Below are 25,314 nucleotides of genomic sequence, written 5' to 3'. Positions count from 1 at the left end.
TATATATTTTTTTATAATCACCGACAATTTGTTTAAACCAAATTTTCCTTTATGTAGGGTCAGAATGTATTGAAAACAAAAAGGAAAAACACAAACTAATGAAAGGAAACAAAATTTCATATCTTTGTAGTTTTTTTGTGCCAACATAACTAAAATGTATACAAAGTTTCTTTTTAAAAATATATATAATTTTCACAATCCTTTAATAACAAAAAATAAAGTACAATTTCATCAAAAACATCTTTATTTTACATTTTAAATAGAGCCAACAAGCAATGTAAAATAAAACATTACCCATACACTCAGTGGTCACATTACTAGGTACACACCCACAAACTACAATATTAATCGAGTAGTTTTGTGACGGCGTCATTCAAAAAGCATCTTTGTAAATGTGGCCATTTTGCACTGGACCGAACGAAGTGTCCCTTAAGTATGTTCTATTTGTCAGTGCAGAACCTGCCTTTTCATTTTAAAAATACATTTACAAGCACAAGGATTCAAAAGCCAGACTCGCAAACCAGATATTCTCACTGGCCGCAGTAACCCATCATGCATTGTGTCATCGCTCCCGAGGCCACACTTCGGCTCTAGGCTGCGGGGGACGGTTCAGTGGGAAGCGGCAAAAAGTATGAAAATTAGGCCAATAGGTTGCGTGTCAGTGCTGGAAAACACAACGAGACAACAGGGCCCTCATTTGGAGTCATTCCATGTGATAGTTTTGATGAAATGGGCTGCGGTCACTGCTCCTGTGTTCCCCAGGAGATGTAGTCGGGCCTGGTGGCGGCGCTGTACTCGTCCACGAGCTGCTGCACCACCTCGCGCGAGTTGTCCAGCTCGTCGAAGTTGTCCTTAAAGATGTCCTCCTTGCGGAACTGCTCCAGGAAGGCCTCGCGCTTGCGCAGCTTGTCGTACTGCCGGCACGTCCGCTCGAACAGCTGCGAGAGGGGAGAATCGCAACAGAATTGGTGCCTTGAGATACGAGTGACTCAACTTGTGTTTTTTGTTTTTTTTGCTTTGACTTGCGAGCAACTGAACAATTCTTCAAAAAACCTGGTTTCACGCTGTTTAGTGCCACTCCCAGTTGAAATTTAGTCAAACTAAACAAAACAAAGAGAATGAAACCTTGTGTGTTTAAAACAACCACATAGCTTAGCCTTTCAGTTCGCTAGCTGAATGCTAAATAGCATCTATGTTGCAGTGCTAGAATCCTTTAAACAGATTGAAAAAAATGGTGCAGTTAGTTATCTAACAGTGCTCATATTCTTTATCCTCTAGAGAGAATGAATAATATGAGTGCCGTACTGATGAGCTGAGGCCAATTCTTCACAGATTTTGTCTATTCGCGGTCACGTCCGGTCCACTGTATAACAATGTCGTAAATAAAATAGAAAACAAGAAAAACACTGAGGTGAGACTTACAGAGGAGATGCTGGTGTGATTGGCCATCATGAGGCCGCTGACCCGGTGGGCTGACGGCAGGTACGGCGACTTCCTGGACAGCGCCACTTGGATGCTGGCGGGACCCCAGGGGATGAAACTGGCCAGTTTACGCTCCCGGATCCTCTGGAGGCTTTTGTGCACCTGACAAAATGACATCCAGCTTCACCATAGCCCCTTTAAATGGCGACAAGACTTAACAACTACCGCAGGGGTGTGCAGACTTTGTCGACCATGTTATAATTTAACTGGAGCATCATTTTTTTCATTGACTTGGAAATCTACTCGAGAATCACTAAACCTGATATTTCTTGTCATGTGTCATTCTGTAAATCAAACTCTCACACTACATTATTCTATATTAGAATAGCATATGCAGTTGAAACCTGATGTTTACATACACTAAATAAAATGACAACACTTTTTTTTTTTCCCGCTCACTGTCTGACATCAAATCAAACTAGGGCTAGGCAATATGACCGAAAATTCCTCTGATCACTGTTGTGTTGCATGTTAGCCATACGCGCTTTGGAGGCAAGGATTAAAGAGTACACCAATCCAAACTTCCGGACTCAGTTTTGTTGTTGTTGGACTGGAGGCCGCTGGTACCTGAGTGGGGTCCACCTCTCCCTGGATGATGTTGAGGATTGCGATGTAACAATGGCTGGGCTGACGCTCTCTGCCCGTGGACACCATCACATTCTTGGGCTGCAGGAGCCTCCTCATCACGTCCAGCACAGTGGTCTTCCTCACGCTGGCGACCTGCACGGCACTCACGTGTAAGCAACGATGGAAACAATCCCCCACTTGCCGACGGAGGACGCTCACCGACTGGTCGGTGGTGAGCGGCGTGTAACCAGTCATCAGGAAGTGGAGGCGCGGCGTGGGGATGAGCGAGGCGATGAGGCCGATGAGGTCGTTGTTCATGTATCCCGGGTAGCGTAGGGTGGTGGTGCTCGCCGACATGATGGTGGACACCTGTTATGGCGGACATGTGACAAAGCGTGCACACATTTGAAACGGCATTTAACCCTCCTTTTATATTAGTTTCTCAAATGTTACTGGGTCAATTTGACCTGGGACATGTTCAATGATCCCAAAGAAGGAATTTTGTTTACTAGTAACTTATGATAACCATTCCACAGCAAATATGTGTATGTACATATTGACCCAATTGTACTCTTATATAAAATCCATTTTTACCAATGAAATTAATTGAAAAGCCACTAAAGCCGTACCCACCCGCCAAACTACTAATTTCTTTTTTATGGTGCTCCTAAACCAGAAAGTTTTCTCTAAAAATTTCATAAATGCCATAGTTTTCTCGTGTGCACAAGAAAGTTTCACGTGCGCACCAGTTTTCTTGTGAGCGCAAAAAAGGACTTTAGCCCAAGTACAAAAAAGAATGGGCGAGATTTTCAGATAGTAGCGACTCAGCGAGGGAAGACTCTATGCCAAAAATGTCCATGGGTCAATGTGACCTGCTGCATTTTTAGGCAGAAGAAAAATGAGACATTAAGCGAAAAAAAATGGGAGTATTATAATACTGAACTACAGTATATATATCGTTGTATAATTTTTTTTACATTTAAAATATTTAATTTGGGTCAATTTGATCCGCAATATGACAATAGGATCTTAATGACATCAAAACTAGGAAATGTGTGAAATGTCATGACTTGATTAAAATTCAGACACCATGTCAGCCACATTTTGACATCTCAAGTTCTGCTACCAACACACAAAATGGCTTCCCCGGTAATCTACAGTATACTGTACGAACAATACCTCTAAACTGAGCATTGCCTTTGTAAAGGTGGTATTTTTAATGCAACTCTTGTACTGGACTGTGGAACGCATCTAATGCGTGCATACAGTCTAGTCTTCAGTCTTCCATAAACTGAGTTAGAGAGCAAATCACATGATTCAATTAAACCAGTACAGTCATCTAATTTCTTCAAGGTTTTCATTTCATTCAACGTCTGCTGAACAACTGACCCTCCCGAATAGTTTGCCAATTGTAGGCTGTGAAGCTAATTAAAAGGGGGCCGGGCACCGCTTGGGCTCACGCTCACTCACCAGCTGGTTGATCTGTGAGAAGGAAGGGTTCTGGATGTGCAGCCGGTCTGTGGCGATGCGATTCAGCGCCGTATTGTCCAGCACCACCTGATGAGTGCCACAAACCCACGCGACACGTGAGGACAAAGGCCGAAGCGGACAGAAAAGGTGCACTGTGCGCTACATAGATGCTATCAACGCTTAAGCGAGGATGTGCAAGTACTGTATAGTGTAAACAGTGTGTGTCGCGGTAGTTAGAGTAGAAAATGTGTGTTGCGATCATGAGAACATTGTCCCAGATTATCGCACTACTCGTCACTTTAAACCGCATACACTCCTTGAAGTCTCAGCGCCCTTTGCACACTGGTCATTGCACCGGACTATTGCAATATTAGTCATTCGAACTGCTCTAAGTGCTAGAGGACTCTGCATCTTTTTGCACAATTGTTTTTTGTCAATGTCTTTATGTCTCCGAAGTGTTCTGTAAATTGACTGTCTGTTGTACTAGAGCAGCTCCAACTACCGGAGACAAATTCCTTGTGTGTTTTGGACATACTTGGCAAATAAAGATAATTCGGATTCTGATGAGAAAAGATGACAGCCCATGGAGTGAATGGCAAACGCATGTAAAAAAAGCCACAAGAGGCATGCGCTGAGTCAGCGTCACTCACGGCACATTTCTTAGTTGTACGTATAATTTAGGCTTTACACGATCAGGATTTTTGGGGCCGATCAGCGAGTTTAAAAGAACGATAACCGATCACCGATCCGATCACAAGATGGCGGAATGTGTCTATTTAAATGACCAGTTCATTTACTGTATACTTGTGTACTTAATTGCTCCCAAAAATTTATTTACAAGAAATAATGTATCTTTGTTCCTCTATTTATGCCAGTGAGGCATAGTGACAGACAGAACAAATGAATTGTCTTCTATTAGATCGCAGAAAGTAAATACAGTAACTAATGTATCCACTTTTTGTGACATTTTTGTTTGTTGGTGTGCCGTGAGCTTTTTCAATTGTAAAATATGTTCCTTGGCTCCATAAAGGTTGGAAATCACTGCTCTAGTCAGATCGTGTATTCTAATCAGTCAGGTCAAACCAACATTACATGACAGAAATAATGGGTGCCTACTTACTATAATTAAATTACTTTATTTTTAATTCAATGACTTCACCCATACCGAAGCTTTAGAGGATGATTCGACAGAACGGCGGCATGTTTACGTCCAACCGTTCGTGCTACCGCTGGCTTGCGAGGCTACATAACATTTTATTGCCTGTTTGTGAGCCGTATAGTATTAAAAGTACGCGAACATACCTCAAGCAAGCCTTAAACGAACGTCCTCTCCTGTCCTGAGCACCGGTGACCACCAACACATGTTTTTCCCCATTTTGTCCTTACAATACAGTCGGCTCGCTCCATTCTTGTTGTCGTCGCCACGGTAACGAGTGTATCCAGTCGCATTTGAGTTGATCAGATAAAGCCCAATGATCGTAAAAATGGGATGCGGTTGTATGGGAATACAAGATTTTATTGCAGTAGTCTGACATAGTGCAATCTTGAAAGAGCAAATTTGTCTTGTAGTCTGATCCGGACATTACGTGTTGTCTGTCCCACACCGCCGAGGTTTTTTTTTAATTTTTATTATAAATAACTTCTTTGGCCGTCAGATATTTACAGTACTACGTCAAAAGACACGCGACAAGGCTAAAAATAAACTGTGCACGCGGCGACATGGAGTTAATGTCTTTTGCAGAGCCGATCAATGACATCATTGATGGGATCGGCGAATTATGACATGAAATCCTATCAGCACAAAATGTCAAATATCGGCTGATACCGATCAAATCGGTGTAAAGTCTAGTATAATTCTATAGAAAAACTTCTACTCACCTATACTAGCGTGCACACAGCGACCCTTCCAATTCCCAGAGAGCATGAGACCCAAATGTATTTAGCTGTCTGACATCATAGCCTAATTACATTAGCTGTTCTTTTTTTTCCTGTGAAACAAAAAACAAAGAAAAAAAAAAACTAGTTCCCAGTATCAAGACAACATTTGTCTCACCACGCAGTCGGCATTCTGCGTGAGCCTCTTGAGGGTCAGCAGCGAGTTGTACGGCTGCACCACCACGTCGCTCATTTCGTCCTGGTTAGGGAAGACCGAGTAGGTCTGCACCAGCTTCTTTGGGTACCTGGTCAGAAGAATACGACCCTTGTAGCATAGACGTACCTGTTTCTATTTCGATTCTAAATTCATATTTGTGTTTTGGGACCTGTCGTTTAGCTTCTCCAGCAGGTAGGATCCCAGACCGGAACCCGTACCGCCAGCGATGGAATGACATAGGACGAAACCCTGCAGGGCAATAAACGTTACTTAAAATAACTGGCAGCAGGCTTATTATCACACACAGAGAGCGCTGGCATTTTTTGTTTCCCCTAAAACCTCCCTCCCTGTAAATACCTGCCTTGTACTTGGGCCTTAGCTATTAGCGCCGCACTTATTACACACCGCGCCCTGCCAACATACACACGCTCACTTTGCCCCACCTTCCTTTCTCACACTCACGCACACAAAATGGTGATGTGGGGTCGAGAACGCGACCGTCTTACAGGAATTGCAGACATTAGTGGGGAAATGGCTGTTATTTCACAAGGCGGGCAGCTAAAGAAAGCATACATACACACACACACACACACACACACACAAAAGACAGAGCTAAAAATAATAGCAGTAATAGTTCAAAGCGGAGACAACGGCGCAGTTTCACAAAAGTGGAGTTTGCTATAAAACTACACGGTGTTTGTAATCATTCCGAGAAATACCATTAATTTGATCAGACATGGAAATAATCACTATAAAACAATATATGATATATTTTACGTACACTGTGGTAATTATTAAAATCTTGTTACTTTTTTTGGTGGAAAACAATCTACATTTATGATACAGGTAAATTGTCAGACTACATTAGTATTCTAATAAAAATAATGTACTTTTATCATAATTTTAAATAATTTTAATAATAAAGTATCATTATGTGTGGGGAGAAAAAATACACATTTCATAAAACAAATGTGTATAATAATAATAATAATAATAATAATAATGTGGAAAGCATGAAAATGCGAGCGGAGTCTGCACAGCCTGCCATTGCTGCCAGCGGCGGTCGGAGCGGGCTGTACGCCCGACGACGCTGCATTGCGTTCTGGCGCAGAGAAAGGACAGGACACGGAAGTGACTCCACAAAAAGAAAAAAAGGAAAAGGGCATCAAGTGGCGTGACTTCACGTGTCTGTTACATGCCTCTCAGGTGGACTGAAAGCATGTCATAACCTCCATCCTTCAAAATAAAAGCTCAAACCCATGAAAATATAGGAAGAGTCTAAAATCAAGCCACAAACTTCAATAATTACTCCACTGAAACATAGAACAAAACAAAACCAAGAACTTGGGTGAAATAAAGTAATAAAAAACACAAAACATTTACTAAAAAAAAAACTGACAAAAAAAGCCTCCTCCCTAATAAATGCTCAGTACTTTCTGCAGTAGCCACTATTTGAGGAGTTACGGGATGTGAGAACTTGCCTCCAGACTGTCGCTCCCATCTGCCTCGCGGTCAATGATGTCGAAAATATCCTCTTGGATTTTTTTCCCCTACAGTGTGTGAAAAGAAAAAAAACACGTTGGATGTGTAAACTACTTTGTTAGGGCGCTCAAAGACATTTATGCCCTGATAAAAGTGCTGACCTGCGAGTATCCGCTGGCCCAGTTGTTCCCGGCTCCTCCGCCGTCCTCGGACAGGTAGATATTCTCGGGGTTGTACAGGTTGGCGTAAGGAGAGTTGAGGATGGAGTGGATCACGCGAGGCTCCAGATCCAGGAGGACCGCACGGGGGATGTAGTGCTCATCGTCGGCCTGCAAATCATATAAAGTAGGTGATATTAAGACACCTGGAATTTGAAATTGTTAGGAAAAAACGCGTAACGTCTTGGAACCTTCACAACTCTGAATTAGGCCATTGATTCTACCCGCCGCTGATGCCATCCAGTGGAGCATTGCATCGTTGCACGTAGGCAACATTTGAGTCTGTACAAGCTGCACCACATACTGAGCGCATGCGAACACATTTTCCAAAGATAACCACACCATAAATGCGTTAAATGCACGCCAATTACCTGGTAGAAGAAAACGTCCTTTCTGTCGGTACCTTCGGTGGCAAACTCCTCGACGATGCCCTCTGGACTGATGCCATGCTCTGCACACAGCTGCTTCCAAAACTCAAAGCCGACTGCAGACACACACGGGCGAGCAAATGCGACATTTATTGCCGTTTTTCCACACACTGTGATTAACGTTTGGCATCGATGCAACGACATCCACTAGTCTAAAAAGCAGTGCTTGCTTGTGAACCTCTCCGGTAGCATAAACTCGAAACCGCATTACAGCTTAGCGAAACTGTGATATCGAGTTTGAATAGATTTGATGACAACATTTTGGTGACGTCAACTACTGGCAATAAGAGAAACCGCAATCTGTGCTACTTGCTAACTCAAGTGGACGTGACGGCTGTGAAGTGACGCGACGTAAATTGACGTAATGTTGTTGCTTTCTTTTTTGTTCATTATTCACATACTTTGGTTACCGCACTGTCCCAGTTGTAGCGTTATGATTTCCCGAGGCATCCTGGAGTCTTGGGCGGCGCTTTATTTGGCCAGCGTGCTCGCCGTTTGCTTGTTTAGCTAGCGTGCTAGCTGTTGCTAGCTTGTTTCCCGCTTGCTTAGTGCTGAATTGTGACGCCAGATGCGGACTTCTTTGTCTGTTTATTGGAGGGAGGAAAAGGTGACACCGCCCCTAGAGGCCAATGTTGGTATAGTCCATTTAATGACAAATTTATGTAATTGTAACCGATTACATTACTGGGAGAAATGTGTTTTTAAATTACAGCTGCTTTGGGACATTAAAGTATTAGACACATTTGCAAAATATCCGCACAAGCTCGGATTCACTTCCTTGTCGAAGTATTTCCATTTTTCCATCATTTTTATTCATGACAAAACGCACCTAGAATGTCCTTGCATTTATGGGTCATTTATGTGATCTGAAATATCATTTTTAAAATACCTGTAATTCCAACTCTAATATCAGCGCGTTTGAGTGACAATGAATTCGATTTTAAACGTTATAATGAAATTGAAGGAAAATGTTACAGTACAGCAATGATGGTAATTTCCATCACTTAATCATTTGTTCGTCAACGTAGTACTTTGGCAGTAAATGTCATTATTCCGAATATCCAAAACGCAGCATGTCACTTCTGTCCATGCGCATTCCGATTGGACGACAGAGGGCTCAGAAAAACAGGTTCCGCCATATTTGCAGTTCTACAACGAGACCTCCTACATGCTAAAATGTTCACACTTTTCACAATGGCTTCGATAACACCATGGCTTCTAATATCGCCGAGCGGCTCCTCTTCGACACTCCGCCGGTGATATCGCTCTTAAAAGCGGCTAGCTTGTAGCAAGCCAATGTTTTGCTGGCCGGCGCTGCTTATCGTCCTCCTCCTCTTTGCACGTCAAGTGTTTCTTTCCTGACACGTTTGTGTTTCAAGATGGCTCACACGCGGGGTATGGAAGACGCGGCGGACGGTGCCGACGGCAAGTCGAGTTCCGGTGCCGCCGGCCTCCGAAGTCGACCGGGCTCCAGCGAGAGGGACGCTCGGGTGCGGGCGGCCAAAGCGGCGCTGCAGTGCCGGCTGGGGCCCTACGAGCCTCTGCTCACCTACCTGCAGTCGGTGCTGGCGTGGGAGAGACCCGTCCAGTGTCTGCTGCTCTACGTGCTGCTCAACGTTGTGTTCTGGTGAGAGAAAGCCATTCTTCTGGGTTGCCACTTTTTTTTTCTTCTTCCCCATTACACTGGACACAACATTCGCTACACGTCCGGCACATTTTAATCAAAAGTGTTGCGAGAGTTGTATCAAAAATGCCCTTGCGAGGGTAAAAACGCTTAGTTTCGAGAGTTAGGCTTGTAACAATGTTTATTATTGTGGTTGTAGTGTGTAGTGGTGGAAGAACTACTTCATTTAGCGTGTGATACAATCTAAATAGTGAATTAAATATATGGTGCAAGTGTACCAAATGTTGCGTGTTTCCTGATTTTGATTATTACAGGGCCGTCTATGGAGGCAGACTGTATAGCATTTCTACAGAAGCTTATTTCCATTTTTATTTTTTTTTCCCCTGACAAGTTTGTACAAGCTGAGCTAATAAATTCAGGTTAAAGGTTTTATCTTAAATTAATATGCCTGCTCACCTTTTAAAGGATGGGGAGAACATTGTGATTGATTGTAAGACTGCAGCAATCATGGTATGTTTGTAAGGTTTTGTTGTTTGTCTGATCGTTAGTGTGCTTAAATCAAATTTTCCAGATCTTTGCACTTTGCAGATCACATGGCTAACCTCAATTACAGGCATTATTTTGCCAACAAATTCTTTGTGAGGTCAATCTCCCAGCTGTAGATTTTGCAGCATTACTGTTTTGTGGCAAAAACAACCACAATAATGACCATATTATAATAATGTCTCAGAGCATAAATTATGGTTTAATTGTTCCTTGTGTCTCCCTGTGTAAAAGATCAGCATTGTGTTTGCTTAATACATGCAGTTCCAACCTTACATAACAGTCTTATATCATTTCGCACAGCCTTCTTTTGGTCAGTAGACGTGAGAACAAGGGCCATATGTTGTTGTTGTTGACAAGCTTGTGTTTTCCTGCAGGTTCTTTGCACTGACGTCTCTGCGTCTGTTGTTCCTGCTGGCGTCCGGCCTGGCCTCGGTGGTCTGCGTTGACACATGGAGGAACAAGATTTGGCCGAAGCTCAGAGGTGCTCACATGTATCTACTCTGTAAGCACAACGTGTGGTCTGTATTCTTTTCAGTAGGTGCAACAAAACTGAAGAGATAAGCCACCTGTTGGCGGCCCCCCACCCCACAAACGCTGGACTCAACAAGGGATTTGTGTGTCAACTCCAGCAGTTAATCTCACATTCTTGCTTCTAAATTTGCCTCTCGTAGTGTCCTGATCTTGACAAGCATCGCAGTCGAGCCCGCAGACTGGTGCCTGCGAGATTAATCAGGCCTATTTTCAGATTGCAAATAAATGTAATGTCAACAACTGGTTCAATAGGCAATCTGTGACCGACGCTCCAAAGTCAATAATCAATTTAAAAGCTGCAACTGAGCAGAGCAGAGCAGCTTTTTAGTTCAGATGCTCAGCTACTATTATGAAATGTGATAAAAATGCTTAAAAGGAACAGGGGTTCCTCAGTTTATGACCATTCTCCAATTTATATACAAGTGAAAACACGCCATAGTCTCCATCACTAACCTACACTAACACAGTAATTAAGTCATAATTACAGTAAACGTTTGGATAAAAAACACTTTTAGGCAATACATATAAAACAAATGAAAAACGGGGGGTGGCAAGCCAGCCCAACTCAGTGCCAGTCCCGTGCCCGGATAAATAGAGAGCGTTTAAGTCTAGAAGGTCACCCGTCCATAAAAACCTATGCCAGAATTGAACTGAAAACGGCAACCCCGAACACGGGAAAAGATGATTTGTATGTAAAGCACTTCTTGGCCATAAATATAAAACCAATGAAAAGTGGTCAGTATGGCGGTAACTGAGTGTGCCCTCTTGTGCTCGGTGACAACGTATTCTTATGCTGTTGCGCAAATTAGTTCATTCCACACTGTCGGTAACCTCAAAATGACAGTAAATATTTGTGTGAAAAGCACTTCTTGGCCATAATTATAAACCCATCAAAGGAAAAACAGTACGGCGGTAACTGAGCGTGCCTTCTTCTGCTGTGTGACCATGTATTCTTACGCCACTGCGCAAAATACACTTCATTAAAAAGTTAATTGGCCAGCGCTTATAACCTTGAAATGTCAAAATTACAATAAATATTTGTATGAAAAACACTCTTAGATCATGAAGAATATAAAACGGTCAAATGAAAAATGGTAAGAATGGGGAAACCTGAGCGTGACCCCATATTCTTACACCACTGCGCAAGCTAGTTTGTTGCACGCATGCATGTCTGGACCATTGTAAACTAAGGACCCCTTGTAATCAATGTTTTTTCCCCCCCATTTCTTCGCAGTCAGAAACCAGGATGAATCCGAAAGCGAGAGGTCGGTCACTTCCGCGAACATTTTGTCTTTCTGACAGAATTAGAATGGACAGTATTTTTTAAATAATATGAATGCAATAATGTGATCCGATGTTGCTTTTATGTGCAGCTGGGGCCTGGTGCAGCCCGGCATCCTCAGCGTACCTGAGCTGTGCCACCACGTCGCCGAGGCCTGGGTCAGCGCAGTTGTTCTTGCGTCCAACGTGATGCAGTTCAAACGACTCAACCCCGGCAGGGTGAGGATAATATGACATACGTGAAATTGTTATATGAGTATAACCAGTGGTGTCAAAGTGCACCACATTATCTGTTTCATATATTTTGACCATCGTGTAGCTAAGTAATACATTAAAAGAAAATAATCACAACTGAGCATTTGTAAAATTGTAATTGATATATTAGGTGTACCTAATGATGTGGCCATACGTAATCCACCAGGCATCACAATGTGTGTGCTTCGCTTGTGCGTTCCAGTTTTGCATCCTGACCTGCTGCCTCTTCTTCTCTTTGGCCGTGATCGGACGCTACGTTCCTGGCTTGGTGCTTTCCTACTCGACTTGTGAGTCCCGCCAAGCCGGCGCAATGCCATCTCGCTAGTCCTATTAAAAATTCACGGGTGTTGAAAGGGGATCGTCCGGGCTCAGGAGGTGAGGAAAACCTAGTAAGATAAGACAGCAGGGTGAAGGCAAGCAGGCAGATAGGCAAATAGGTCAGATGTGTTTAAAATCCTCACTTACTTGCGGTGGTGGGTGAGCCAAAATGCCTCCTTGAACCCATGATGGCTAATTAAGAAAAACTATATGTTTTTGTAAAAATTCTCTTTTCCTGTCTCGCCCAGTGTTGGCAACGCTCCTGGCCCCTCTGGCGGCCTACAACAGGGTTTTTCAGTGCGTGTTTGCGAAGCTTGAGCCGGTCCTACAGCGGCTGGACTTCAGCGTTTGCGGGTACATGATGTCCAAGCCGCTCGACAACCAGTGTGAGGAGCGTCGTCTGCACATTTGTTACTCACTGGGACTATGGTTTTTCTGTAAATAAAAGCTTTTGCATCTTTTTTTTTTTTTTTTGCCTCTTCTCTGCAGTCCTGCGCTTGCCTCTACATGGTGTCATCTCAGGTGAAGGCAGCGACAGTGAGGAGGAGCTGGCAGCCTTCTGTCCTACGGTCAGCCTACATCACAAAAATGTGTCGGTGGTGTTAAAAAAAAAAAAAAAAAAAAAGAAACTCTGTTCACCTCACCCCGAAAATATTTTTACAAAATGCATCCACGAGCTGTCAAGTCCATGGCAAAGCAACATCTAGCCAATATTAAAGGCCTCGTAGCCAACCAGAACCCTGGAGAAAGTGACACAACGAAAAGGCAAAATCATCACAATGGTGAATTGAGATAAAGGGGAATTACTAACTGAAAACTATATAAACATTAAATAAAAACACATTCTTTTTTTACGTTCTCTCGTGTACTAGGGGTTGTACAGACTAGTCGATTTTTCTACTCCACAGTGATGTCGACTAGTCGGTAGTCTGAACTGAATTTGAAAAAGAAACATCAAAATGAAATCAAAACTAACTATAATGGAAATGGATTATAACCCTTGACTCTACTGGCTTTAGTGAATTTAAGGTCAAAATGTATAAAGTACAGTTTATTGACAGTGTAATGGGACACAGTTTACTTGTTACTGGTGTGTTTGTTCAGCCATGTTTGTCTGCTTAATGCCACGATAGTCTTATGTTGTTTTTTTAACAGTTAAGTGTAAGTAAGACATTTTTTATGATAACCTCCAATCCATTTCATCTTTCAATTTCATAACTTTACTATAATAGCAAGCTTGTATGAAAGGTTTTAAAGTTAAACCTCGCTAAAAGTACAGCTCTGTTGTTTCTTCCAGTTTGACGACATCGTCGTGGCGAAGGAACTCGCTCTGACTGACTCCGAGCACTCCGACGCTGAGATTTCCTACACAGACAATGGGACATTTAACCTATCCCGGGGCCAGACGCCGCTGACCGAAGGCTCCGAGGGTGCGTTATCATTTTTCATCATCCTCTCTGGGCATCACAGTTCTGAAGTTGGGGGTTTGAATCCTGGCTGTGTACCTTCTCCCTGTGCTTGCTTGGCTTTTCACCGGGTACTCCGGCTTCTTCTCACATTCCAATAACATGCATGGTTGGTTAAAAAGATGCATGGTTGGTTCTTTCTAAATTGTCATTTGGTGTAAGTGTGTTTGCCCACCCGCGACCCTATGAGGATCAGCGCTTTAAAAAAAAAAAAAAAGGCTATATGTTTTGTCTTCATGTCTGGTTTTCAGATCTGGACAAACACAGTGATGCCGAGGAATCTTTCGCTCAGGATCTCCCGGACTTCCCTTCCATCAACCCAGACGCCACCCTGATGGACGACGACGACGACACCAGCATCGGGCTGCCCAGCTTGGCTCTGTCCGGACTGCAGAGTCACCGAGCCTCCGCACTGGACGTGGACGCTCACCTGGACTCGGACCAGGAGGACCTGGACGCCGAAATGTCCCTCAGTGGCCTGCCGCCCGTATCCGACTTCATGGGCGACCTGGCGGGTGACATTGCCAGCAACATGATCCGGGCGGCGCTGGTCGGCGCCATGCAGCCTCGACGTCCCTCCGCCCAGCGCAGGCGACCCCCCGCCAAGGTGGGCCCCCACCGCAGCTACCGGAAGCAGTCCAGCTCAGAGCTGGACACAGACTTTGACGTGGAAGACTTTGAGATGCTGGATCAGTCCGAATTGAGCCAGATGGAGTCTGTTGAAGAAGGGCAACATAGAGAGAGCCAGGGCTCTAACTTCCTATCCAGCCTGCTTGGTAAACCACAGTAAAAAAAAAAAAAAAAAAAAAAAATCACTTTTAATGCGTGTTGGAGTCTTGGATAGTAGCAAAATATATTTTAAAGTTCGACCCCCGTCTGTTCAGAATCACCTTTATCACTGAATAGGTCTTGGAACACCCCATTGTATTGATTGGATAATGAATCACCAGCTTTCTTTTTTGGGAGGGGGGCACATCCAAGTCTCTTTGTAGCCTGCGAGTTGCTGGATTAAGAACGCTGTTATTAAATTGCCGCCCTCTTTCCCACAGAGGTTTAGGGCTATGTAACCAACATGGGACCAAATCTGATGTTCTCATTTGAGCCATTTGTGTTGCTTTCCCAGAAAGTTGTTTCTTCACAAGTTACAAGAGTTGCTGTGCTGCTGATTTTTACTTTGCTGTTCTCCAAAGTTGCACGTCTCTGTTACTCAAAAGTGCAGTAGATATTTTGTGTATTTATCCTCCTACCAGTTGACTTCTGATGCTACTCTGATTTTCTTTATTTTTTTTGCCATGTGAACAAATTCAGGCAAATTCTGGATTAATTTGTCTTGCCCTTTACATTACATATAATCACCCTAATGTAGTTGTAAATTATGCTGATTTTTTTTTCAAGACGTACGTATGTATACAGTTCATAGATTTACTCGGTTTACTTGAAAGTAAACCATTATTACAGTATTTTAGTCTGTAAAAGTGGCCCATGAATCTTGCGAGTATGCCTGACTAATAAAACTGACTTGGTCAGCCATACACTACAGTTATGTGAGCCACAGTTTAGTTGTGATCAGAATTCTAGACTTAATGTGTGGTTTTTAGGAGAAAAGTCACTTTTCTGTAAACAATCCGCACAATAAAACAGCTGGATTCACTTTACAAAGAACAATTGACACTGCTCAATTGTGTATTTTCTTCTCTGCAATCGTTTTTATATGTTTTGATGTGCAAATTATATTGAATAAACCGTTTTCAACTAAACTAGTATTTTGTGTGAGAAACCTAACAGGTCCAACAATAAATAATAAAACTGCTGGGTTCACTTTAAAAAACAGGCAAAGAACAATTGACAGTCTGCTCAGTTGTGTATTTTTTTCTCAGCAATCCAGTTGATGTTTTTTTTTTGACGTGCAAATTATATAGAATAAACTTTCAACTTAACTTTATGCGTGAGAAACAACAGGCCTAACCCGGAAGTAAAACGCTCTGGACGAACATCAGCTCTCACTCTGTTGATTGTTACGGATATGATTTCCATGTAATTCCATAATTTTTGTCCCCAAAATAATTAACTATTAATGTTAATTCAAGTAATTATTTTTGTAGTTTCGGCAAAGACGCGGCGGGGGGTTGCAAGCGGTTTGACAAATTTTGGTACGTGTGCCGTGTGGAGCGTCGCACAATAAGCAATCTGCGTGACGCATCACTTTGCGCGAAACTCGGTTTGGAAAGAAAGCGGAAGCGACTGAGGGCGTATTGAAAATGAGTAAAAGGGACAACAGTAAGTTACCATTTGACCATTATCATCATTTCTGATGTTGGGTTCTAATTTGTAGCCAATTTAAGTTGCCGCTAATGTGGGTAGCTTTAGCTAGGAAGCTATAAGCCGGAGCCATAAACCACAAGCTAGCTACGAGAATTACAAGGTGTCACGAATCAAGTTGTACATCGCGGTGCCTGAATTTCCACAATTAAAGAGCAATAAATACGATAAAAGTGAACACATTGTCATCCACACAGGCGCCGCAGTCATTCTCGCCTACCTGAATGCCAAGAACCGTCCTTACAGCACCCAGGATGTCTTCTGTAACCTACAAAAACAGCACGGATTGGGCAAAACGGTCAGATTTAGACTTGGGCAAAACAAGACTTTTGTGTGTTGAAAAAAACAACAACAATAACATTGTGAATGTTTGTGTCAACAGGCGGTGGTCAAATCCATGGAGCTGCTGGCTCTGGAGGGCAAGATAAAAGAGAAAACGTATGGCAAACAGAAGATTTATTTTGCTGATCAGGTAAAGAGGATTTATAGATAGATAAACACGTGGATGTGTTTTATAGTGGACAGGGGCGTTTCTAGACCACGTGGGGGCCCCGGGCAAGTAGGAGCCCCCCCACACACTCGCGCACACACACGCATCTCTGCATGTTGATCACTATTCTCTTCTTCACAGGCTCAGTTTAAAGATGTGAATGACGCAGACCTGAAGGGCATGGACAGTCAAATCTCAAACCTCAATGAGGAGATGCAGGCCCTCATCCAGAGCTGCAGACAGCTAGATGCAGGTACACTAGTACAAGTCTATGCCCAATCTTTCAACATTTTTTTGCTCCACAAATGCTTCTATCTTTTTTGGTTCTCAAACTAGCAGCCCTCAAGCTTTTAAAGTTGCTGTTATTATTCACAAGCTTTGATTGTGCAAATTCAAATATTTGTCACTGTCCAATGAGAAAACATGTACGCCTCATAATTTTGTTAGGTTTTTTGCTTTTTTATCTGGGGGAGAAAATCAAATTAAACATGATAAATCTTTACAAAAATATAGATTTGTATCATATATTTTGTATCCATATAGATTTTTTTGGGAAAAAAATATTTTGACTGAATAAAATTTTATTTTCTCATGTTATGTTTTGATCTTTTGGGGATTTTGGCAGGATTATTGTTTTTTTTTTGTTAAAACAAATTAGGGGGAAAACATTTTTTTTTTATAAATAAATACTTTTGGGGGGGGGGGGGGGGGTCTTTACATTTTTTTTTTTTGAAAAAAAAAAAAAAATCTTAATCCAAAATATGGACGTTTTACCAATCAGTTTCTGAAGCAAATTTGTAGCTGACAGCATTTTTTTCCTGGTCGGAATTTATCCTGGAATGTTTGCATTATATATATGGTTGCAGAGCTGAAGGATCTCAACAACAGCCTGACAACACAGGAAATGACATCACAGATCACCAGGCTGAGAGACGAGTGTTCGGTATGCCGCGAGCGTCTGGACAAGATAAAGTCGGTCGCCAATCATGTCACGCCCGAGGAAAAAGACAAGGTTTGGGAGTTGTAGTCTCTTAATTGTTTACTAAAGATAACTAAATTTGCCTGTAAATATTTTTTTAAACTTCGGCGTTTGAGCTCTCACGAACGCTCAGATCAATGCAAATGTAAATAAACTTGTATTACACCTTTGTCATTAAAGTTTTGTTCATACATCCTAATATGAATGTTTTTTTGTAGGTTTTGAAAGAACACAACATTTACGTGAAAGAGTGGCGGAAGAGGAAGAGACTGGTAATAATGTGAAGTCTTCTTCAAAATTGTCATTTTCAATGACGCCATTGGTAACGCTATTTTTTTCTTTTTTTCTCAATTACACTCAGGCTTCGGATATGATGGACACAATCCTGGAAGGATATCCTAAGAGCAAGAAAGAGTTCCTGGTGGGTGAAATGAAGCTTTTGGACTTGAACGTGATCAGGTTTTTTCCCCCCTTTTTTTTTTTAAGCACAACACATCAACGGCGTTGTCCTTTCAGGAGGAGGTTGGCGTGGAGACGGACGAAGACTACAAGGTGGTCGTTCCAACTGTGTGAAAGCCAGTTTGCTGTAGTTGAAAGAATGTACCAAACAACCCTGGACCCTGATTAAGAATATATGTTGGATTTTGTATACTTCTTTTTGTTCTTATTTCAGTTAATCTCGCTGTATTTAAGATGTACTGTGTGTGACATCGTGTTTATTTCCCCATTCACTATTACTGGCAAACTTATAAAATTTTCCGGATGCATCATTTAGTCAAGGAAAAAATGGTTGCTGTATCTTGTCTGTTTCTGTACAATGTTTAAAAAAATGTAGACAGCTCACATCATTATTCTAGAAACTTTTATTTCACCAAGAAAGACTGTCAAATAAGGAATTATCCTGACCATGACAGAAAGCAGCAGCACATTGAAAAACAAAGCTAACATACAGTGCCTATAATCAGTAAGAAACAATAAGGGCACAATGTTTTGGTTTGCTGAAAATAAATAAGGAGAGGGGCAGTTCAAAACCAACTAACACATCAAAGTCCTGGACTAGAGTGGCGGTGATACATACTACTCAAAAAAAATATCAACTGCATTTAGATTTGTATTGATACAAAATGAGCAGGAGTGATCTGGGATAGACCCCTGAGGCACACCATTGGTTAAACCAGAGCTAGAGGCAAATTGTTAAGTCTGTTTACGATACAGTTATCAAACCAGAACAAATCGAGAGGTGAGAAGTCTTTGTTTTGGTACACCATGAGGCATAATATCAAATGCTTTAGATAAAAGAAGGCTGCTGTGTTGCTTGTCTATAAAATATTTGGCTACTTTGAGAACTGCTTGCTTTTCATTTGTGCGTTTTAACATGGAAATTTGAAAGAAAGAAGTCATTTCTGATGAAAACATTTGTAGTGATTGATGAAAGTACTAAGTGTCATCAGTACAATTAGCTTCCTGTCATCTATTTACAAATCACCTGCCAGTTTTCAGTACAAAAAAAACCCCAACAACAACAACAAAAAAGTCTGCCCCCTTACACACTGGCCACCGAACACCCTTTTACCTGCTCGCTTAGATGTGTGCGAGATATGGATTCAGGATAGGAGGGGTTCTAGTCAACTCTGGAATTAGCCGGCTTGCGAGGGAGTATCAGAGGCGTAACAGGGACCGACCATTGCTAGTTTGTAAGTTTGAGTGTGTCAAAGCCGCTGTGCTGACCTCGCCAAACATCTACTTTTCTTAATGTGGGAAGCTGCAACGCCCGTGTGAATGCACTAGGGACACGGCAACGTCCCGCTTCTGAACGGGACAGGCATTCGCCTGCAGGCTCTACCGTCACGCCTCTGATGTGCTAATTTACCAGGACTGCAGTGTGAAGGGGGCTAGTGGGATTCAAGAGCTTGTAGTCTGACACTTAGAAGTGACAGTTATCACATATGGAAAATCTCTATGTCCTGGAGAATTGTCTGAATTGTGTTGGAGCAAGGCTGCTCTTGGTGATGTTGTTCAGCCATCACTATGGACTATACATTGTCTATGTACACTCACTGGCCTTATTAGGCACATCTGCACAATTTAGTGAGACCTCCAAAAACTCTGGTAATGGATCTCTTGAGCAGAGTGTGAGCCCTGAGTGAGAAAATCCACACACGCACACTTAAATGTGTCGCTCTTGATAACATCCTGAGGCCTGTGTTTCAACAATCTGTTGTCAGATTTTGCAAATGTCAGTAATTTGTCTACCAGACGTTATCACAATTTGACCTCAAACCGTCAAAATGAGACAAACATCAAGTGTGTCCCCCCCCCCGCAGCTATAATATACACAACCATGTACCGTCACAACCCGCATCAGTAGACCTGCCCGTTGATCTGCCGCAACACGCCAATGACAAACTCCTTCAGCATCTACAGGAGGGGGGGGGGGGGGGGGGGGGAAGTGTCAAATGCGAGGCTTTGAGACAGCCCTGGAAGGGCGTATGCGGTGGACATACCAGCGGCTTGCAATGCTCCTCGATCCAGTTGATCACACTGGCCGACAGCTCCTGGAAGCTGTTGACTGACACGGAGCTGCTGAAGGAGTAGAAGAGAGAGTCCATGATGCTCTGGAAGATGTTGAACTTGATCTGGTCTGACACCTGATCCTCTCCCTGCTGCGGATGGCTCTGGTATGCCTTCACGATCTGTTCGTAGTTCCTATGAAGAGATGATGTATGACATTGCATAGCATGTTTCCACAAATAGCAGCCAATAATAATGGACGCCGGACCACAATTGGTTTCAATCGTGTGTCGGACCAATAAATGCCTCTCTTTCATTACCAGGGGGAAAAAAATGCTTTAGTAAATATCTCAGTTCAAAGCTGTCCAGACATTGAAGTGCCCCTAACCCAGGGGTCGGCAACCTTACTCAGAGCCACTTGGACTGTCTCCCAAAACAAAATACACCAGAAGCGACAAGTCCCTTTTGACATCTAAAGCGAGGATAACCCTGCATATATCTTTATAGAACCTATAGTGTGCTGCCTTTACTAAATCAATGAAGTGCTACAGAGAACACATTTGATTTCTGCATGAAATAAAACCATTTTGAACTAAAAGATGTTTGGTTGAAGGATACTTTTAAATACAGCAAAATAGTCAATGTCTATTTGAGCGCTCTTCGTCTTTATGAAATTAAAGCCAAACTTAAATTATCCACCTGCAGTGAACCAAACTTGCTGTCTGCTTTTGTGTTCCGTCATCATTTTATCGTTTCTGGACCGTGTGTTCAGCTGTCAACTTGAATTAAAAAGACCATCATACTTAAAGTAAAATATATAGTTGTAAAATAATAGCCAATTATAATGTTTATTTGACCTGGTTAATGTGATTTGTACTCCTGAACCTCATTGCAAAGCGTTGGCACAACTAAGCAGTAAGATGTTACCTTGACATACAATTGTAAGCTGACATCTGTGAGGCTATGTGAGCACTCTTTGTTTTTAATAGAATTCCTGTAGCATTAAATGTTTTCTTCAGAAACATCTGAAGAAAATCTTGGAAGCATGTGTGGCACATCAGCAGCTGGGATTTTGAGCAATTAAAAAACAAACATGTTAATGTTTCAAGAGCAGCATAATCAAATTTAGAATTACATTTGAAAAACGAATGAACTAAGAACCAATTGCAAAATATTAGCATTGTTGCAACGGTGGAGCTGCGTGGTTCCCAGCATGCATTGTGCCGTGCAATGCTGAAAATTTGCCATACTAAGGATGTTAATCCTTTTCGTCCATGTGTGTTTATGTTCCTAGCGGTGTTACATTAAATGTGTGACTTAATTAACTGTCGGGTTATTATTTCTGTTGCATTTTATTTTTATGAACCCCTGACTGTTGGTTGTGCGCAATACAATAACGTTTCACAGTGAGCTTAGAGAAGTTTATCTCTTTATTATCTATCCATGCGTTACCTTACCAGCTGATGAAGTTTCAAACGTGTTCCTCCTGGATATGAGGCCTTCTACTCCCAGGAGTCAAAAGGGCTTCTTTTTAATTGTACGGCTTACTAGTAGAGTATTTAATTTCAAAGTCAAGAGAGAGCCACAGCAGAAGAATAAAAGAGCCACACATGGCTCTGGAGCCACGGGTTGCCGAGCACATTTTCCCCCCAAACTCACGTTTTCATGATCTTGAGCGCAGTCACTTCTTTCCTTAGTCGGGAAACTTCCTCCTCCTGCTTCTTCTTTTCTTTGTGAAGAAACTTGATGTATTCGATGGCTGCGCACACAGTTAAATAAATTAAATTGTTATATATATTAGAAATTAGCGGAGAATGTCAGCGCTATTTGGACTTTTTTCTTGTAGTTTGTTTCTGATGCTAGAACCGCGAGGAGCTTGGCCCGACATGGAGCCTGGCCGACGTCCACCCTGCGAGGAATGCGTCCCGAAGACGAACGACACTGAGAGGAATGAGAGCTGGCGTTATAACCAAGTGTGAAAGAGGACTAAATGGGACAGGAGGTTGGAACCGTTTCCTTCCATTTGTCATTACGGTGAATATGAAACTACTTGCCAGTGGACAAAATAACGGCTTTTAGGAAACTGCAGTTTACATTCTGTTTACATCCTTTCTCTCATCAACAACTTCAACATGCACAACTTCTCACAACATGTAGACTGTGCAACAAGAGAGAGAAGGGAGCATGTGTATATTTTCACTAGAAAATAATATTGTATTATTTGTCACAGTCCGATATGATATCTTAAGTCCTCTTTGGCCATAAATGGAAATGGCCATAAAATGCAGAGGAAACTCCACCCTGTGGCGTCCTAGCCAATACCAGCCGTACCGACACCCCCGACTTGGAGAACTGCAGTACATTTTCAAAACAGCGCGCGTGGGTTGCGCTCGTGTATAAAGGCAAACCGCAGTGACGTCAGCACGGTCGCCGTCCGCGCGAGTATAAAGAAGCCTTTACACTGCGTCCGAATCGGATGTGCTAGCTTTGTTGACGTGTAACCTTTAAAACAATGTTTGCGATTATAGTTTGTGGCGTCTTACTCTTCTGCAGGATGGTGGCCTTGCTGATTTTCTGAGCTCCCACCGCAAATTCAGACTGCAGGCATGTCGGCACAACCGACTGCAGGTCATCGTAGCCTTTCTGGAGACGGAGATTAGCGCCGTGAGATCTCAGGACGCAACGGTGTCAAGTTGAGTCCCGAGTCTGATGAGATTGCCATGTCACCTTGATGGCGTCACGCCGCTTCTGCTCGGCCTGTGTGTGCGCTTGCCTCCGCCGATCTTTGTAGGAGTTCTTGTATGACGTTTCGTGCCTGCAGTCGCTGTCCTCGTCATCTGTTGTCACAATGCAAGAGTGACACACGCTGAGTTTAAATATTTGGGCCATGTTGTTTGTGGTTCACACAAAAAAATGAAGTACAGTGTATGTGGCGCCTCAAAATGTTTTTCATCACGGCCAGTTGACTATTGTGTGCGATGGTCAATTGCCTTGTGTGCAGTTTGACTGAATTTGTTCACGATTGTCCACGTCGCTCGGTGTGCGCCGGGGCAAAAGAGAAAGCCCATAACAGGAGGAACACCTGTGTTTGGTACTGAGGAGGCACTTGTTGAGCTGATGCTGTTGGCCCTCGACACCACATTCCCCGTCCTGGAGACGTCGGCAAAAAGACCTGCAACAACGCACATTGCTCATTCATTATTGATCATCATCGTCGGCTTCTCCATGAGCCCGCGACGTGAGGTGCGACAAACTCACCGGGGTCAAAGACGCCATCGCTGAATGCCACATCTGAGTGCTGAACCGTCACCAGGCAACAGTAGATGGAAACAAAGAAAGGAGACAAAAGTAAGATGCAATAAAAGTGTTGGCCTACATTAGGACAAAGATGCTCAAAACACCCACTGAGCACTGGCCTGACTACTTCTTTTCACAGATGCACAAGACCACAATCTCTCCTGTTTGCCGTTTCAAATCAGGACACTGCCATACAATAGTTACTCCACATGTGCTTAACACTGCTTAGGAAGCTAAATCTGGTAAATATCCTCTTTGACAAATCCACAATAGGCATACATATTTTTTTAAATATGAATTTAACATTGTGTGTGTTTGAGAGTTGCTGAGATACATCGCAGCATATCACAATGTCATGTACATGTTACATGTCCCTTGTGGCTGAGAGCAGCAAAAACAGCATGTTAGGTACCTAAATAGTACAACTATATTTAAGTTAATGCTGCAAATAATTGGAAAATTGACAAATCTTAGGACATAAAAATTAAATTATTTGGCAGCAGGGTTATCTAGTGGTTAGCACAACCACCTCAGTTCTGAGGTTGGGGGTTCGAATCCGTGCTGCGGCCTTCCTTTGAGGAGATTGTATGTTTTCTCTGCACTTGGATGGGTTTTCTCTGGGTACTCCGGCTTCCTACCACAATCCAGAAACATGTTTCTGGTGTGAATGTGGGTGTGAACGGTTGGTTGTCTGTCGTTGCCCTGCGATACGTTGGCGATTTGTGGGAGAATTCAGGATGTACTTCGCCTCTCGCCCGAAGTCAGCTGGGATAGGCTCAAACACACCTTTGACCCGAATGAGGCTAAGCGGTATTGAAAATGGTCAAAAATGTAAACTATTGAAATAGATCCAATACATTTAAAAATAATGGAAATATGAAAAAATATCTAAAAACAAAAATCAAAAAAATTTTTTTGTTGATGGGGTGGAATATGTTAAATAGATGAATGTGAGTCATCTTTCCTGTGAAAGTGACGTTACAGCTCTGGAAATGTCAAGGTTATACTAGTGTTTTGCTTAATGAATTTAGATGACAACAAAAACTGTTGACCATATTTGAAGACGCATCTCACACTGGTCTCAGCAGTTCAAAAACTCGCTGGTGGAAAACTGATTGAAAACGCAAAACTTTTATCACAAACACAATTTCCAAAGAAGACAGCAAAAAAAGCAGCTGTTCTCCCCTTAAATAAAATTAAATAACACGAACTTCCCAAAGCGTCTGTTTTTACAGGCTCGCGACATTAGAACGCCTCACTGCCAAATTGACTTCACTTGACAAACAAGACAACAAAGAGCGACTAATTGACAGGCAGCGCGGCCGAAAGTGACCCAACGCACGACGGTTTACTTGTGGCTGATGTCACAAAAGACGCGTAAGATGACAAAAAAAAAGATTATGTTTGTTACGAACACACAGCTCGACTTTACCTTGCTGTGGTCCTCGGGCGACGTCGTCGGATCCGCCATTTTGGAAGTCCCTGATAATGTTGGTGCGTTCGTGGTCCTCGTAACGATTATTTGCACCGAAACTCAAAACAACTTCATCCGGTGTCAAAACAAAGTACGCGGTGGGATGGCAAAGTAAGAACGTGCTGTTATTAATTCATAGTTAAATTTTCGCTAATGTCGCCGTCTGTTGTCAACGTCAAGACATTGTGACTGACGCTTGGTGTGTGTTTTCCCTTTTTCCAAGTGTCCTGAAATGTCGCAGCCTTTGATGCAGTAGTCCGTTTTTGACCACACGGTGTCGCTGTTGCTCCTCTTGAATCACCTGACTGACCTCCGAGAAAGCTGGCCTCCATTAAAGGGTAAAGATCAAACCCCAGAGTGACATCAAGTGAACAGCAGCCAGTGAGGCTGTGATGCAAAAACAGAATTTCACCTCTAACCTCAAACACCTGCACCCACCCTAACAGTCACTATACTACAATGACTGGTCTGTGTTTCCTCCACC

General features: G+C 42.7%; 4 protein-coding genes across 6 annotated transcripts; 2 read left to right on the top strand and 2 right to left on the bottom strand.

Moving 5' to 3' along the window:
* Positions 1–226: 226 nt before the first annotated feature.
* Positions 227–8,329, bottom strand: tubg1 (tubulin, gamma 1). Its single transcript, XM_061749920.1, has 11 exons — positions 8,141–8,329; positions 7,683–7,795; positions 7,255–7,422; positions 7,093–7,161; positions 5,781–5,860; positions 5,573–5,699; positions 3,520–3,606; positions 2,269–2,418; positions 2,050–2,202; positions 1,423–1,584; positions 227–938 (listed from the first exon to the last, which is right to left on the bottom strand). Exons 1-11 carry the CDS (start codon positions 8,187–8,189, stop codon positions 741–743), a joined length of 1,356 nt encoding a protein of 451 aa, XP_061605904.1. The 5' UTR covers positions 8,190–8,329; the 3' UTR covers positions 227–740.
* On the top strand, positions 7,821–15,517 carry retreg3 (reticulophagy regulator family member 3). Of its 3 annotated transcripts, XM_061749917.1 has the most exons (10): positions 7,821–8,100; positions 9,119–9,366; positions 10,284–10,411; positions 11,675–11,705; positions 11,814–11,940; positions 12,179–12,263; positions 12,543–12,680; positions 12,784–12,863; positions 13,592–13,724; positions 14,012–15,517. In XM_061749917.1, exons 2-10 carry the CDS (start codon positions 9,119–9,121, stop codon positions 14,548–14,550), a joined length of 1,509 nt encoding a protein of 502 aa, XP_061605901.1. In that variant the 5' UTR covers positions 7,821–8,100; the 3' UTR covers positions 14,551–15,517. The 3 variants fall into 3 exon arrangements, with proteins under 3 accessions (XP_061605901.1, XP_061605903.1, XP_061605900.1); XM_061749919.1 differs by lacking the exon at positions 7,821–8,100 and having other exon boundaries at positions 8,571–9,366; positions 10,284–10,390; XM_061749916.1 differs by lacking the exon at positions 7,821–8,100 and having other exon boundaries at positions 8,571–9,366.
* A 210-nt stretch (positions 15,518–15,727) lies between these two features.
* On the top strand, positions 15,728–18,391 carry psmc3ip (PSMC3 interacting protein). The gene is made up of 8 exons (XM_061749922.1): positions 15,728–16,037; positions 16,277–16,377; positions 16,462–16,551; positions 16,711–16,822; positions 17,436–17,581; positions 17,767–17,820; positions 17,910–17,969; positions 18,065–18,391. The coding sequence occupies exons 1-8, from the start codon at positions 16,019–16,021 to the stop codon at positions 18,119–18,121; spliced, it is 639 nt and encodes a 212-aa protein (XP_061605906.1). The 5' UTR covers positions 15,728–16,018; the 3' UTR covers positions 18,122–18,391.
* A 5-nt stretch (positions 18,392–18,396) lies between these two features.
* Positions 18,397–25,303, bottom strand: mlx (MAX dimerization protein MLX). The gene is made up of 8 exons (XM_061749921.1): positions 24,789–25,303; positions 23,318–23,357; positions 23,142–23,231; positions 22,787–22,896; positions 22,603–22,702; positions 21,719–21,818; positions 20,053–20,254; positions 18,397–19,966 (listed from the first exon to the last, which is right to left on the bottom strand). Exons 1-8 carry the CDS (start codon positions 24,825–24,827, stop codon positions 19,910–19,912), a joined length of 738 nt encoding a protein of 245 aa, XP_061605905.1. The 5' UTR covers positions 24,828–25,303; the 3' UTR covers positions 18,397–19,909.
* Positions 25,304–25,314: the final 11 nt, after the last annotated feature.

The sequence above is a fragment of the Phyllopteryx taeniolatus genome, chromosome 16, assembly GCF_024500385.1.
Source record: "Phyllopteryx taeniolatus isolate TA_2022b chromosome 16, UOR_Ptae_1.2, whole genome shotgun sequence".
NCBI classification, from domain to species: domain Eukaryota; kingdom Metazoa; phylum Chordata; class Actinopteri; order Syngnathiformes; family Syngnathidae; genus Phyllopteryx; species Phyllopteryx taeniolatus.
The sequence above is the reverse complement of the archived record's forward strand: the minus strand, read 5'-3'. Positions and strand labels throughout refer to the sequence as shown.